The sequence below is a fragment of the Thermothielavioides terrestris genome, chromosome 4 (assembly GCF_000226115.1).
Source record: "Thermothielavioides terrestris NRRL 8126 chromosome 4, complete sequence".
NCBI classification, from domain to species: domain Eukaryota; kingdom Fungi; phylum Ascomycota; class Sordariomycetes; order Sordariales; family Chaetomiaceae; genus Thermothielavioides; species Thermothielavioides terrestris.
Window position 1 is genome coordinate 1,504,010 of NC_016460.1, and position 15,243 is coordinate 1,519,252.

Here is a 15,243-nt window from a genome sequence, read left to right on the forward strand (position 1 = left end):
GTTCTCCATGCGTTAAGATTTCAACTTGCCTCCTCGTATCCTCCTCGTAAGATGGAGTGTCTCAAATGCAACCCCTTTTCCATTTGACCTGCCTACAAACACAGGTTCCTGGCTCAGCACAACCCCCAGTACAGCCCTTGCAGATAACCTCTTGACTTCATGCTCACGATCCTTTATCTACGGGTATCTAGAGAGCAAATCCGCCAACCAACGCCATCCCGTTCCGCAAGATTCGCTTTCCCGCCCATATGCACTGTACACATACATATAGTACAAGACAAATCATACAAGACACCGCCATCGCATCCCACTCGCATCGGCCCCCTTGAATAGCATCATCCCAGACTAGCCTTTCAAGCTGAAAAAAAAAAAAAAAAAAAAAAAAAAAAAAAAAAAAAAAAAAAAAAAGACGGCCTAAATCTCAAACCCCGCCGCCCGAAAATCATCCACCATCTTACGGAAAACCGCATCTCCCTCCCCCTCATCCTCTCCCTTTCCCTCTCTCTTCCCCTCCGCCAGCCGCACAGGCACCTGCCCCAGCGGCTCATTATCCGCGGGCGTCTCCACCTCCGACACCGGGTCGAGCGTCTCGGTGGGGCTCTCCAACCCGCCGCCGCCGCTGCCGGGCTCCGAGCCGGTGCTGGACGACCGGCTCGGCCCGCCGATGGTGGCAGGTCCGCCGCCAACGGCGCAGCCAACGGCGCAGCCAACATCAAACGCCGGCCAGCCCTCCTCGTCGAGCAGCACGCCCGGGCCGAGACTCATGCTCACGCCGACGCCCAGCCCGCTGCTCGCGCTGCGCTGGTGCCGGTGCCGGTGCCGGTGGCGCAGCCGCGTCCGCCACTCCTCCTGCCCGTCCTCCTCCCCGGTCCAACCCGGCGGCTGCTCCGCCAACCGCACACCACTACCACCACCGCCCCCGCCGCCAACGCCACCCAGCGCAGCTTCCTCCCGCGCCGCGCGATTCTCTGCCAGGCGGGCCTCGATGGCGGCAAACTGGCGCTCGAGCTCCTCGCGCAGCAGGCGCTCCTCCTCGCGGCGCAGCGTGTCGCGGCGGCCGCGGTCCAGGGGGGCTGCCGGGTCGGCCGCGGCAGCGGCAGCGGTAGCGGCAGCGGTAGCCGAGACGGAGCCCGGGGGGGCGGACAGGGCGGCGGCGGCGGAGGAGGAGGAGGAGGAGGAGGAGGGGGTGCGCTGCAGGCCGCGGAGGACGGTGCGCCAGACGGCGTCGCGCTCCGGGGGCGGGAAGGGGCAGGCGAGGAGGGAGCGGTTCTGGCGCAGCGAGGCGGCGAGGAAGCGCAGGCTGGTCAGGTTGAGGCCGTTGTCGCGGCAGTCGAGGGCGAGGAGGGCGGCGTTGGCGGCGAGGGCGCGGCCGAGCGCGCCGGCGTCGCCGTGCAGCCGCTGGCTGCGCACGCGCAGGTGCGTCAGCGTGGTGTTGCCCGCCAGGCCGGCCAGCGCGCGGCCGAAGCCGCGCGCCAGCTGGCCGTCGTCGAGCCGGCCGGAGAAGCCGGACAGGTCGAGATAGCGGATGGACGCGTTGCGGGCGAACAGGTCGTGCAGCGTCGCCACCAGCTCGTCGCTGCACGCGCCGTGCGGCGGCGGGGACGGCGCGGTGCCTGCGAGGCTGAGGAAGGAGAGGTGCCGCGTCTCCGTGAGCGCGCGGATCAGGGAGAGGTAGTTCGCCTCCTCTCTGAACTCGATCAGCTCGAGGTGCAGCCCGGCCGGGCCGTGGCTCTGTCGGATGGCGGCTGCGAGGTCGGAAATCCCGTCCTCGATCGGATTGCCGCTCAGGCAGAGGTGCAGGCCGTAGTTCTCCCCGATGGCGTGGAAGAGCCGGGCCGCCTGCGTGCCGGTGATTCCGCAGTTGTTGAGGACAAGCTTGCGGAACCTCAGGGGTTGCGCGTGGGCCAGCCTGCAGCTTCGATAATGCAGGAAACGCTCGATGTCTTTGAACGTCGCATCGCCGATCTGGAAGTTTGTTAGTAAATCACGCAAGATATTGTTTTGAAAAAGTATGCCGACCTTGTAACCCGAGATGTCAACCTCCACGAGCCTCTCCATAAGTTCTAGTGTAGCAAACGGGAGTACGGAGCCGACGAAGGAGCTCTCCGCCCGAATGCTGTCGGTCAGGTGTAGTTCTCGGATCTCGGGGAGGCATTGCAGCAATCCGGGTAAGACGTGGGCTGGCAGGCGGCCTGGGTTCCCGGATATGGATAGAGCGTGGAGCCGTAGCCTGCGCTCCGAAAGGGGCAGCAGGATCATATCTCTCAGGTTGGCGTCGTCGAGGCCGCAATTCGACACATCAAGGCCTTCTATGACGCCCATCTTTATGGTCTCCGCTGCGCAACCGGTGAGCATCAGCGACAAGGGAAGGGGGAGTCTAGGAGCAGATGCTTACCGAGATCGTCAATGTCGGCCTGCGGGAGGACGTTGCCGCTGAGGATCAGCCAGTTACACTTGGTGATGCCGGACTTCAGCAGATTGAGAATCGGCGCAAGGAACTGGAGGCTGGGGGGTCGGGTCCCATGCTGTGATGATAATCGCGACGGAGGCGAAGGGAGCGACTTGCAGCAGTTCCGAAAGTCGATCTGCCGGATCGTCTGGGCGCAGAACGCAAGGGCGTGGAATTCTTGATGCAAGAGCGGCCTAGCCTTCAACATCTCGATTTCTCCAGGACCGAGGGCGACGCCTGGAAGAGTCAGCACACACGACAAAACAAACGCTGACAAGGCAGGGCCCTGGTTCTTACATGCACGGTTGAGATAGGCCACATTCCCGTTGCCTGGGGTGTTGTTGTCCTCGAGTCCGTGCAGGACCGACAAGTCGACGTCCCTGAAGGACAGCGAGTTAAAGTAATCATTGTACCGCAGGGCACGCAGGACAGCCAGGATCTGCAACGGCGCGTACTTTCCGCGCTTTGAGGGCAACAGTCGGAACTCGGGGGCGAAGCGCGTCTTCCAGTTGATCTCCCAGTCGACAGCCTCGCAGCGATATGCCGCCAGGTACGCATCGAGCGTTCGCTTGAAACACCCGAAATCTTCCTTGGGCACGAGATACTGGGGCTCGTTGAGGCCCGAGACGAGGAAGATCTCCATGGTCTGCCACAGCTGCGGCCAGGCGGGCTTGAGAAAGCGATCGGCCATGCCGAAGGCGCGGACGATCTGCCGGTAGTAGCGGCTCGCGAGCTCGAGCGTCACGGGGGGTTTAAACGGGTCACTGTGTCAAAGGTTAGCTTATGATCGAAGCCTTGCGATATTCGGTCCTCCAGACACCACCGTCTTACCGGAACGTGATGTTGAACCGCTCTTCATGCACAGTCCATTCTGCGTTGAATCTTTCCAATGTGACCAAGCCGTACGATCTGTGCCGACAGACGGGCTCTCCACCTTTCGACCTCGCAACCTCGACGAGATGGCAGAGATAAGTCCCAATCACAAGGTAGAACGCAGGGCTCTCCTGAAGCTTCTTCGTAGCATCCTCGAGCTTGGCCATGTACTGCTTTCTCGTGCTCCCACGCGGCACGACGGGAAAGATGTCTGGCTTGCGACGGTGCGGGTTCGGTTCTTCGGCCTCATCATGTATCCTGCTCAGTAAGACCTCGATATCCTGCGGGTGGCCGGCAGCACCGCCCCCGTCGTGGTGGCTGGCCCGCATGGCCCGGATAATATGCTGCATATGGGCGTTCCGGTCTGCGAGAGTGCCGAAGAAGAAATCCGAGCGGCAGAACAAGGGGGTGCACAGCGGGCTCCTCCACCAAACCTCGAAGCCGAAGGACGGGCGTGTGCTCTCCGCTGGGAGGACGGATACGATGGCGGATATCGGGATGACTACCAGCGGTTCAGGTTGGTGCGGGCTGATCGTAGCCGGGCTCTCCCCTTCGGTCGCCAATGCCGGAAAAAGCGCAAGAGCATCAGCACGGCTCTTCATCTTTACGAGATAGTCTCTGGTCACTACCAAGTAGGCTGTCTTGGTCTTCAGCAAAACCGTGTCCGGCTCAAGGGGCCCGGATCCCTCGACAGGTTGCGCATCCCAGTCGATAGATGAAGCCAAGGAGGCGTGGGCCGAGTTCAAGCTGCGGCTGGTGGCGAGAGATACTCGACCACGGTCGTCTGAAATCGTTGAGCCTCGGCGGGTGGGAGGATCAAGACGAGACGAAGAGGACGACGGTCGCTGCAAGGACAGCCGTCGGGCCTTGGCACGCAAGCTGTTGGCTCGATCGAGAGGCGAGTTCCGCTCCGCATTGCTGACGGAGCCCCAGGGCCGGCTCCTGATGGAGCTGAACGAGAAGGCTCTGTGGTGGCTGTCGACGCTTGCCGGGGAGCTCGGGGCCCTTGTTGCCGGGCCGGAGGAATCGGGCCGCCCAGCCTGGGTCTCGGCCTCGGCCACGGCAGCAGTCGCCGGTCCGCGCCGTTTCTTCTGTAGCAGAGCCGGAGCAGCCGTCATCGCCGACACAGCAACACGCTACCGGTAGAAGGCACGCTGTGTTCAACGTGGTGTTCGACGACGCCGTGCGCCAGGCGTTCCGGAGGACGAGGCACGGGAACCACAAGAAACAATTGCCGAGTTTTCTTCACTCCGAGCTGAGAGACACGAATCTAGGGCAAACACGAAAGCGCTGAGGCTAATTGGGCCAAGTGGGATCCGCGCAAAGCTCAACGGCGGCCAGTCACGACGTCGACGCCGCTTTTGCCAATGTAGGGGGAGGGAGGACGGGGCGGGGTTGTGAATGCTCGAGCCGACAACCTCGTGTGCGCGTGGAGGGCCGCGCAGTGATCAACACGAGAAACATGCGACTGCAGCAGCGAGAGCCGACCTTGCCGCCATGGCCTGGTGGACAGACACAAACATTCAGGGGAGATCAGACCGCAGCCCTGGTGCCCTTCGGATGAACGTCCCGGGCAAGACAGATATCATGAACAGCATGCGAAGCGGAGAGCAGCGTGGGGGGAGTAACGGAACAACATGGAAAGAAACAGTGGCTTGGCTTGAATCCACAAAATGCTCCTCCGACCAAGGTGAAGGAGGTATTCGTATCGGTCCGTCGTGTCGTGCAGGTCAAGGACACGTCCCCACATGCATCCGCATGCATCCGGGTGCATGCGCATCCCTCGGCTGCATGGGTAGAGAGAGCAGTGTAACTGTCTATGTGTGTCTTCCGCCGTGTGCACGTGTGGTTGCCATCTCCTCGCCGGCTTCGTGCTGTGCTGTGGTTGTACTGTGATATCTAAGGTATGTGGCCGATCCAGCGCTGTCGGAATCACCTGGGCGGAGACTTGGGCTCTGAAGACGCAGGATGATGTTATTTCGCCGGTTTGGGGAACTGTGCCAGCCAACTGCGTTGGTTGTTGGATACCTGATGACAAGTGCTCCCTGTTCCCTGTCCCCTGCCCCCAGGCCCCAGTCGGCCGAAGTTCGACCCACCGCTGCACCAGTGGGCCAGCGCTTGTCAAGCTTGTCAATACGGAGTGCGCCGGAGTGCATTTAACCTTCCATGAAGCGGGGCCGCTCAGCATCATCGATAGGTGCAAGAACCGGGGTGACCTACAGTTGCTGATCGGCACGTCGCCGGAAACGTGTTCTGCTGCCCTGTTGTGCATCTCTCCACATGAGGACCTTGCGTACACAGAAGTGTACGGAATACAATGAAGATGCATCAACATGGGCCGGGCTTGAAGCCCCATGCCCTGTATGTAAAGTTGCCGCTTATGCCGACTCATTCAAACTCGGAGAGCTGGGGAGACGGTGAATTCAACATCCGTCCCTCCGTTACTTGATCAAAAAATCCATGTCCGCTTGATGGAAGCTTCTGCCAAGACCCAACTCTTGGTGGGGCAAGCCAAGCTCCGAGCTTCCGTCTGTGTGGCTCACAGAGCCAGCTCTCATGCTTGCTTGGTGGCGCCACAGCGCTCGGCCGCTGGAGTCTCACAACGACGGCTGGGAGCACATGGCTGTTTCAGTTTTTCTTCTGAACAGTGTTATGTTTTCCCAGATCCCAAAAAAGGGTGAAAAAAAAAAAAAAAAGCAGTCCTCAAGGTGGAAGGAGGGAAGTGTTTGGTGACGAGGATGTGATGGGGCCGATGGTTGTGTCTCCGCTAGCCGCGAGGTCTTCCACGACACTGGACAGGTCTTCAGCGGAGCTTTCTGCATCGAAACCCCAAGCCCGAATCCTCCGTGGCCCGGTCACAAGGCCTTGCGGCCCAGGATTCCGGTGGGTCGAGCAAGACGGTCATCACGGCGACCAGTTGCCCGCGGGGAAAAAGATCACATCGGACTGTCCACCCCACGGGCGCTTGTTGCCGCCATTGTCGTCACAGGAATGCTTGAATTAGACGCTGGCCTTGATTTTGGCTTCCCCTTGAACGTCTGCGCTGCTGAGTTCTGAGACCACCGAACCTGGTTCTCATGCCAGAATGCTCTGGGTCTCCATGGAACGAACACTGCGGTAGGCACAGCTGGGTCAATCAACCGGGCAGGAAAGCCGGACTCGTCACCGGCGCCGTTGCGCTTGCAGACCGCTCCTCGCTGGATGACTTCATTTGCCCGCTGGTCAATGCGTGCCTTCAGCGGTAGTTCACCTTGTTAGCGCGACACCAGAAGCACGTCGCTTCCACTAACAGACTGAACGACCTGACTCCTTGCTGGCGGATGGTTGATGAAACAACAGCTGTTTCATCCCCCCTGCTCAACCCGAGCTTCGCTCACTCTGGCGAGAACTTGAGAAAAGTTGCGGCGCTCATTGGCTCCTCGCTTATTGTTTCCATCCTCCGAGGTTTGTTTGTCTGACAGGACACATCGTGGACGTCCCACGCCGGCTTTTGCTGGCTTTTGCTCCCGTACAAAGGACACTAGTGTACTGTACCTTTGCTGGCCACCGAGCAAGACCAACGCCGCCCCCGGAGGCACAGTCGGGTGACGGAGGAGCCCGCAAAGCGGGATCCAACAACGCCACAGCAGAGACCTAGGGACACAACAACCATACTGGACTTACACATTTCTCCGCAGTGGCATGAGCAAGGCGATGCGCGCTCATTTCGAGGCTTCTGCTTCACAGTGATCGGTTTGGCGCCTCAATGTCTCAGCAATGCAGAACGCAACAAAGGGCCTTTCTAGCTGGTTTGTTACAGGTATCATCGCGGTGAACCGAAGACAAAGCACAAGAGCGCACTGTGGTAATTTTGTGTACTGTACAGTAGTGTATGGAGCTACTATGGTGTGTTTTTTGGCTCCCTCTTTGCTCCATGATTCTATTTCGAATTTGCCACGAGCCTGGACCCCCTTTCCCGAACAACCTAGCGCTTGGCCTGGCCCGTGCTCGGTTTCATCTTCAAAGGGCAGCCTCTGGCAATTGGTGAGCCTGGAGAAGCTGCCTAGCCGTCTGGCCAATCCGCCGACCCCAAGCCCCCTCGCCTTTGCCCCCTCGCCTTCTCCAAAGGCGCTGGAACGCGCTGACTCCCGTCCCCCAGCCGGGGGCCCCATCATCAGCCCGAATTAGCGCAAGTCCTCCTGCAATCGCTGCCAGCCCCCATCCATGGATTCCCCGATCCCCGGCCCCCATGCGACTTCACGTCCCCCTTGCTGGGCACCTCACTCATCCGCAGAAGAATCCCTCATTGAGAACCAGCGTGCAACACTACACTCGTGACCGACGCCGCCGCCGTGCCGTTTCCGAGCTGCTTCATCTCTCGGTTTTCATTTCCCATTTTCCATCTTTCATTCCCATCCTATTCCGTCGTCTCCCGGGACGGCAGGCAGGCATCTGCTTCGCTGTTTCGCTGCGTCGCACAGCGCAGCACGTTGAGTGACGATTCCAGATTCCAGTACCCGTCCGTATTCCTCCTTTGTCTGACCGACAGCCGCCATCTCCTGCAACCCACTCCTGCAGCGCACTGAAACTTGACCGCTAGGATCAGAGTTGGGGGGCGTCTTAAAGAGGCCTGCGGCTGTTCGCTACTTCCCGTCACTCTGGCCCGCAATTGCAGGCAGGCAGAGGCGTCAACCGATCCTGGAATAATACATAATACCTTGCCTGCTGCAGCACGCATGCAGCCGTCGACTTAACTCTGCACCATGGCCATGCTTGCGTCAAAGTCGTTTCCGACCACAATCGGGTCTCAGCCCTCGGGGGTCGTGACTACCGCGTCACAGGCTGCATACCAACCCGCGAGACGAGCGCCCGCCACCGCAATGGCGGCGCAAAACTACGCCAGCCCGACCGAGTCCGAGTTTGACGACGCCGATGGGCCCGACGCCGTGAAGAACTGGGACGAGGACAGGGTGTGCGAGTATCTGCGGAGCGTCAAGTGTGGCGAATACGAGAAGGTGTTCCGCAAGAATCACATCAACGGCGAGAACCTGCTCGAAATAGACAAGGAGGTCTTGAAGGAGATGGGCGTCGAAAAGGTTGGCGACCGAGTACGCCTGTTCCTGGCCATCAAGAAGCTGCGGACAAAGACGTACGCGAATCAAAAGAGGCGACACAGGGTAGGTCCCCGACAGTGAACCCCGCCACATTCGCCCAAGAGCGTGAGCCCTGACGGTCTCCTTAGGAATCCTTCGCAGGGCTTGATGCCCAGTATATCCCCTCCTCCTCTTCGTCACCTCGCCCCGCTGGTGGCCGCGCGGCGCCTCCTGCGTCCTCGAACAAGAGGTACTCGCGCCAGTACGATCTCTCAACCGCTGCTGTTGCTGCTGTTGACAGCTCGAAACCTTCATCGCGACCGACATCGCCACTCCCGAGCGCTGAGTTCAGAACCACCCGCCAGCGATATGCGCAACAGCAACAACAGCAACAGCCACAACCGTCACAGTCGTATTCCGGGCAGTCAGCCACCGCGTCGGCGAGGTTCCCCTTGTCGCCCCCCGAGCAGCCGCACTCCGGCCGCCTGCACACGAGGAACCAGTCCAGCATGGATGGCTCGCTGATGGCTGCTCTGCCCCCGGGCCAGGACGTCATCCGCGTAATTTCGACCGGCGGCGTAACCAAGGTTGTCAAGATTGCCGACTGCAACACATGCGAGGAGGTCATGCGTGTCACGCTACGCAAATTTGCGCTGAGGGAAGACCACGAGAGGAACTACTGCTTCTGGGTTCTCAACGGCGTGGATCCCGACCCGAACCAGTGCCGGCGCCTGGGCGACACGGAGCTGTGGAGGGTCATCAAGGACCACACGCGTCCGGAGCGAAACCGGTTGATCTTGAGACGCGTGCCAGCCGGAGAGCCCGGGCAGTCGGAGCTTGAGAGGGCTGCAGCCATCGCCATGGAGGAGGCGCAGCAGAATCACAACCGCGCCATGGAGAACATGGACAAACGGAGCCAGCTGAAGGCCCAGAAGGTTCTCGGTGAAACGTGGGAGACCATCCAGCAGCCTCCTCTTTCACCTGTCTCATACCAAGACCGCGAGAGATACAACGCGGCCATGGACCTGGAGCGGCCACCCGTGATCGAGACGGCTCGGGCCGTACCACGCCGCAAGGGTTTACTGCGCCAGTTTGGCGGGCTGCGACCACCGAGCGAGTTGATCGCCTCGGACCTCACCAGCTACTTCCCCGACCACTCCAGGGAGGCTATTGACCGGACGGCTCGCATGTCCATGAGGCGGTCGCAGCGTCTCAGCAGGGTCAACCATCGCTTGAGCGTGGCGAGCACGCTGAGCTTTGCCTCGAGCATCCAGGATGCGCCGCCGATCCCGACCATCGCAGATAGCTGGCTTACTGCTTCCAACCAGATCGCCAAGGTCCGCCCGCGCGAGCCGCGTTTTCCTCATGGCTACCGAGACTCGGTTGCCTCCTCGGTGCTCGACACCCTGCAGGAAGAATCGTCGCCGATGGAGCCGAACAGGAAATCCTACGTCTCCTTTGCCGACAGCGGCTCCGACACGGCTGCGCTGAGCATCACGGATCCCGACGGCAACGTCGTCCGGCACAGTTACTTTGACGGGAGTACGACCGGCTCGGGCGGCTCCGGATCGCTACAGGATGTCAACCAAGCCCTGACGGAGGACGGCGAGGACGCCGACGAAGAGCTGCAGAGCTTCCTCGCGGGCGAGTCATGGGACGACAGCAAGTGGATGAAAGGCGCTCTCATCGGCCAGGGCTCGTTCGGCAGCGTCTACCTCGCGCTCCACGCCGTCACGGGCGAGCTGCTCGCCGTCAAGCAGGTCGAAATGCCGGCGCCCGGCGCCAACAGCCAGAGCGACTCGCGCAAGAAGAGCATGATCGAGGCGCTGAAGCGCGAGATCAGCCTGCTGCGCGACCTCCGCCACCCCAACATCGTGCAGTACCTCGGCTGCGGCTCGTCGGCGGAATACCTCAACATTTTCCTCGAGTACGTGCCCGGCGGCTCGGTGCAGACCATGCTCAACTCGTACGGCGCGCTGCCGGAGCCGCTGGTGCGCAGCTTCGTGCGGCAGATCCTCAACGGCCTCTCGTACCTGCACAACCGCGACATCATCCACCGCGACATCAAGGGCGCCAACATCCTGGTCGACAACAAGGGCACCATCAAGATCTCCGACTTTGGCATCTCCAAGAAGCTCGAGGCCTCCAACATCCTCAACGGGCCCAACAATAACAAGCACCGCCCCTCGCTGCAGGGCTCCGTCTTCTGGATGGCCCCCGAGGTGGTCAAGCAGACCTCGTACACGCGCAAGGCGGACATCTGGTCGCTCGGCTGCCTCGTCGTCGAGATGATGACCGGCCAGCACCCCTTCCCGGACTGCACCCAGCTGCAGGCCATCTTCAAGATCGGCGGCGCCAAGGCCACCCCCACCATCCCCGAGCACGCCAGCGCCGAGGCCAAGCAGTTCCTCGCCCAGACGTTCGAGATCGACCACAACAAGCGGCCCAGCGCCGACGACCTGATGCTGAGTCCGTTCCTGACGCCGCCGGCTTGATTGATGGCCTCGCCTTTGCGCGGGGGTTGGTGCACTTCTCTTCTCTTCGCTCTTGGCTTTCTTCCTCGGTGTTCTACATTCTCCAGCGAGCGGATTTGTGCTGTCTTGCTGCTTGTCCTTTGCAAACAAAAGCGAGGTCACGGCAATTCTTGATTTTTTATTCTCGCGCATTTTTTTTCGGCCTCTCCACTTCGAAAAGACTGGCTCTTGCGTTTTTTCTTGTTCGCGTACTGTGTACATCGATGTTGATCTTTGTTGCTTTCATTCTCTTCATCTACGGCCAAGTGTCAGGAGGCCCCTCTCTCTCACCTCCACGAATGTATGGATGACATGTACTGCTTGGGACGATTTGATGGTGACGACGGGGATGAGAATCGGGCCTGGCAACTTATGGCTTCTGAGGGCGCGCGGATTGCCGCCTGCGGTGTAGAGTAGGATGCATACGTACAGTACACACACAATGTCAGAGACGGGTTCACGTGGTATCGAGGCATCAAGGCTTTTTGTCCCAATTTCTGCGTACTAACTGGTAGTGCGGTGTGGCTGGTCAAAAGCGCTGGCAGTGTCGTTACCTTGCCGTCTGGGTGGGAGGGGAATCTCGGTGTTACTGTCTCCAGTAATTATGTGTTGTGATACAGGATTTGATTTGTTTTGAAATGAATTGCCCAGGGAGGTGACGTTAGGTGATCCTCCTTGTCATTCATTGCTCACAGTCCCTGATCCTTCAGCATTTCCTCCGCCTCCTCCTCCTCCTCCTCCGAATTCGACCCCTCCCCCGGCCCTCCCTACCATATTCGATCTGACCAAGGCGTGACTACTCCGTACTCAGGGACGCAACGATCGAGTACTTAGTATGTACGGAATTACATACAGCATGTTGATCTACGCGTGCCCACAGCATGAAACCCCCCCGGCGGCACCATCTACTGATATTGCAAGGAAGTTCTGCAGCCGAACACGAAACCGGCCGGGGTTGCCGGCGTGGAGGAGAAGGAGGGGTGTAATTCGGTCTATGTACATTACGGATCCGTACATTAGTGTACATAGATTGGCAAATGCTGCTGCTATATTTGGATCCGCGTTGGTTTCGATGTTGCTGCCGTCAGCCGGCGCGACGTCGTGCACTCTTGGTCGTTGTCGATCATATAGACTGCACTACCTATGTCGTTACACTACAGGAGTAGCATAGCAGGGAATGAGATGAGGTGACTACGTGAGTCGGAGGGGTCGGAGCGTCTCGCCGAAATCGGCTACATAGTCGTGTAAACTGGAAAAAACGGGGTTGGCTACCAAGTTGGCGTTAGCAACGGAGACAAGTATTGTCTTGTATGTCTGGTCCCTGAACTGCCGTGGGTCGAAGAAAGGCGTCAGTGGCATCTGGCCTCACTCAAGCACCCAGCTCTGGCACGCAAGCAGATTCTCAACGGTCTCAACGACAGTCCCATCACAGAAAACGGTCGCAGTGGAAATAGCCGCAACGGCGTTTTGTGGAGGAAAGCAGGCGCGTGAAGTACAATCTCGCGCCGCTGCTAAACCAATACCGAAATCTCCTCTGACAGTCTGTGACAACCCTCCCCTGCTTACTATCACTTACACTGACATCAACTTCCTAATCTGTTGTTTTGTAAACTTAGTTGCCACAGGGGTAGATCAATTTGTACCCTGTCCTTCCCCCCCTATCCCCCTCTTCTGAGAGCACAACATCACGGCGACATGGTGCTCTTGTGCAGCTTGGCCTTGATCTTGTCCTTGATGCCAAGCTTCTCCTTCCCGCTGCTACCAGCATTATGATGGCCACCTCCTTCACCCCTGTGCACCCCTATTTCCTCCAGCAGACCTGCGATGGAACGGTGTCAGCAGTCCGTCTGGTAACCGCAGAGGTCTATATCTGGACAGCTCTGGAAAGCGTGTCCTGTCAAGGTTGGAGAAAAAAGGAAAATGGAATAGTAGAATGGATAGGCAGGTAGGTAGGTGCGCCCAAGAATGAAACACTGAAGAAGAAAAAATGAGAAAAAAAAAAATAAAAGAAAAGAACAACTCACGATCAGCCTCCTTCCCGGCCCCCGGCTTGGACGCGTCAAAGTCACCACCCTCCGCCGCGAGCCCAGTCGAATGGAAGTGTTGCTCGCCGGCACGCTCGCCTTTCCCGCCCACCTTCAGACCACTCTCGCCCTCGCCCTCGCCCTCGCCGCCCATACTCTTCCCGCTATCCCTCCGCCTCTGCCCCGCAGTGTCGGGGACGGCTCGTCCCTCCGGACCGGCACCAGCACTAGCACCAGCACCAGCACCAGCAAGCCCCTGCGACGACCTGACGACCGAGTCGGGCTTGGCGGCGCCGGCGTCGCCGCCGTGCTCGCGGGCGATTTCCTCGAGCGGGCGCGGGCCGGGGCCCTCGAGCTTGATGGCCGGGCTGGCCGTGTCGTCGTCGCCAGTGGCGGTGGCAACGGCGGACTTCTTATCGACCTTCTTCTCGGCGGCGTCCTTGGGTTCGGCCTCGGCTTTGGCTTCGTCCGTGCTGCCGGTCGTGCCAGCGGCGCCGGTAGTGTCCGTCGCGGAGGAGGAGGTGGTGCTGGTGGTGGTGGCTGCGTCCTTGGTGGCGGTGGTTGTGGTTCCGGCGCGCGGCTCGGCTTCGTCGGGAGAAGGCGCAGGCGGGCGCGTGTCGCTTTGGGCCTTGGTCGAATCGTCGCGCATCGCGACGGCGGAGGGGGCCTCCTCGGCCGGGCCGGCCGGCTTGCGGGGTTGGCTTTCTCGGGCGGTGTCTTCAGAGCTGGTGGGCTTGCTCTCCTGCGCGGCTGGCTTGGTGCGTTCGGTCAATGCCTCGGGGAAAGCCGTGGTTTCCGCCCCGGTTTCTGACCCGGTGGCTGGCTCGTTGGCGCTGCTAACCGGCGTCTCGGTTTCCCTTTGCTCCTCGGACGAGAGCGCTGCTTCGTTGGGTTCTAGCCGGGAGTGTTTTAGTACACCGTACTCTCCGAGATAACGAGACTGGCGTGGACTCTGCCACAAGATTAGCATGCGGGCGCGGAATAGGGCATCTTCAGCTGAAGCCCTACCACCAATGTTGCCTGCGTCATACGGCTCCCCGGCAGCCACATTGCCCATCTTGCCCGAGACAGGCTCTTCATGGGCCTGGGCCTGGGCGCTAGTGTCGCCCCAGATGGCCCTGGAGGCGGCGTTTGTGAGATTGTGGATGGTCTCCATGGCAGCTATCGGCAATGTTAAATACACTGGTGGTTAGGTCCCGTGCTCTGTGATGGTCCTGGTTTGACAAGGGCAAAGTTTTGCTCTGTGGATGATAGGTAATATGGATGCAACGGGATCTATCTCTCTATATGTGGCTGCAAGCGTCTCTTTGCTGCTCTCTTCCGCAGCACGCACACCAACTACATCATGACTCTGGCAGGAACGAGTGACGTATGAGGGTTGGCGGATGTACCAATACCCTGGGTCACAGGGAAGCCAGCGGAAGAAATTCTTTCGATTGGCCATCCCTTGGGCCATCCCCGGGTTAGACGAGGCGGAAGCCGCGGGCCGTCTCTGCAAGCAATGGGCAAGCCAGCTACGAGCCAGAGCTGCGGGATGGGATGAAGCGGATTGGCATCGCATGACCCAGCACCTGTTGTGCCAACCGTAAAAGCTCGCCCGAGAAACCGCAGAATGCAATATAATCTCGAGACCATGGGGATGATCTTTTCGAGCTTAAGTGTTTCCTGGGCGTCAAACAACGACAAAAAAAAAAAAAAAAAAAAAAAAAAAAAAAAAAAAAAAAAAAAAAAAAAAAAAAACCCTTGGAAGCTTCTGTGGAATGTTGTACAGTACCCAAGATAATATGATAGCCATCTCCAGCCAAACGACGACGACTTACACTACGCTGTACACCTGACGTTGCCGGGGCCGCAGGTACTGACGTCATTGTCAGAGTGTTCTCAATGGCGTGGGGCGAACGCCACCAGCGAGCTGGGGCTAAATCGAAGGACAAGAGGATATAACAGCTCTAGGTGCGAAATCCCGACTTATCACCGCAACAAGTTGACCATCGTCTGCCAGAAGGTCGCGTACATAACTCATACACACAACACATCAGCATTGAAACCGTATTCCCACGTTCAGCTGATGGCAGAGGAGTGAAAAAAGATTCATCAAAAGAACAGGTCGTACCCGGAATCGAACCGGGGTTGCCGGAATGATCTGACAACAGTCAGAATCCGGAGTGATAACCGCTACACTATACAACCGTTTTTCGCACAACCCGTAATTGCTGGCACAGCAGCTGGGCGCTTCCGTTTTTCAATCCCTGTCGACGCAGATGCATCCTACACATGCATCCATCTCATTCAATCCTATCCCATGACACCAG

General features: G+C 59.3%; 3 protein-coding genes and 1 non-coding gene across 4 annotated transcripts; 1 reads left to right on the forward strand and 3 right to left on the reverse strand.

Moving 5' to 3' along the window:
* Positions 1-960: 960 nt before the first annotated feature.
* Positions 961-4,344, reverse strand: THITE_2030403 (uncharacterized protein; the record flags this gene model as incomplete). The annotated part of the gene is made up of 5 exons (XM_003655240.1): positions 961-1,965; positions 2,020-2,336; positions 2,396-2,686; positions 2,747-3,213; positions 3,281-4,344. Coding segments are annotated over 5 exons (3,144 nt in total), but the record flags the coding sequence as incomplete, so codon positions are not given.
* Positions 4,345-7,972: 3,628 nt separating this feature from the next.
* THITE_2118833 (uncharacterized protein) lies at positions 7,973-11,042 on the forward strand. The gene is made up of 2 exons (XM_003655241.1): positions 7,973-8,478; positions 8,544-11,042. The coding sequence occupies exons 1-2, from the start codon at positions 8,065-8,067 to the stop codon at positions 10,887-10,889; spliced, it is 2,760 nt and encodes a 919-aa protein (XP_003655289.1). The 5' UTR covers positions 7,973-8,064; the 3' UTR covers positions 10,890-11,042.
* Positions 11,043-12,592: 1,550 nt separating this feature from the next.
* Positions 12,593-14,087, reverse strand: THITE_2090463 (uncharacterized protein; the record flags this gene model as incomplete). Its single annotated transcript, XM_003655242.1, has 3 exons — positions 12,593-12,726; positions 12,932-13,825; positions 13,940-14,087. 3 exons carry the CDS (start codon positions 14,085-14,087, stop codon positions 12,593-12,595), a joined length of 1,176 nt encoding a protein of 391 aa, XP_003655290.1.
* A 948-nt stretch (positions 14,088-15,035) lies between these two features.
* Positions 15,036-15,121, reverse strand: THITE_t122. The gene has a single exon. It is a non-coding gene; the product is annotated as a tRNA-Gln (tRNA).
* Positions 15,122-15,243: the final 122 nt, after the last annotated feature.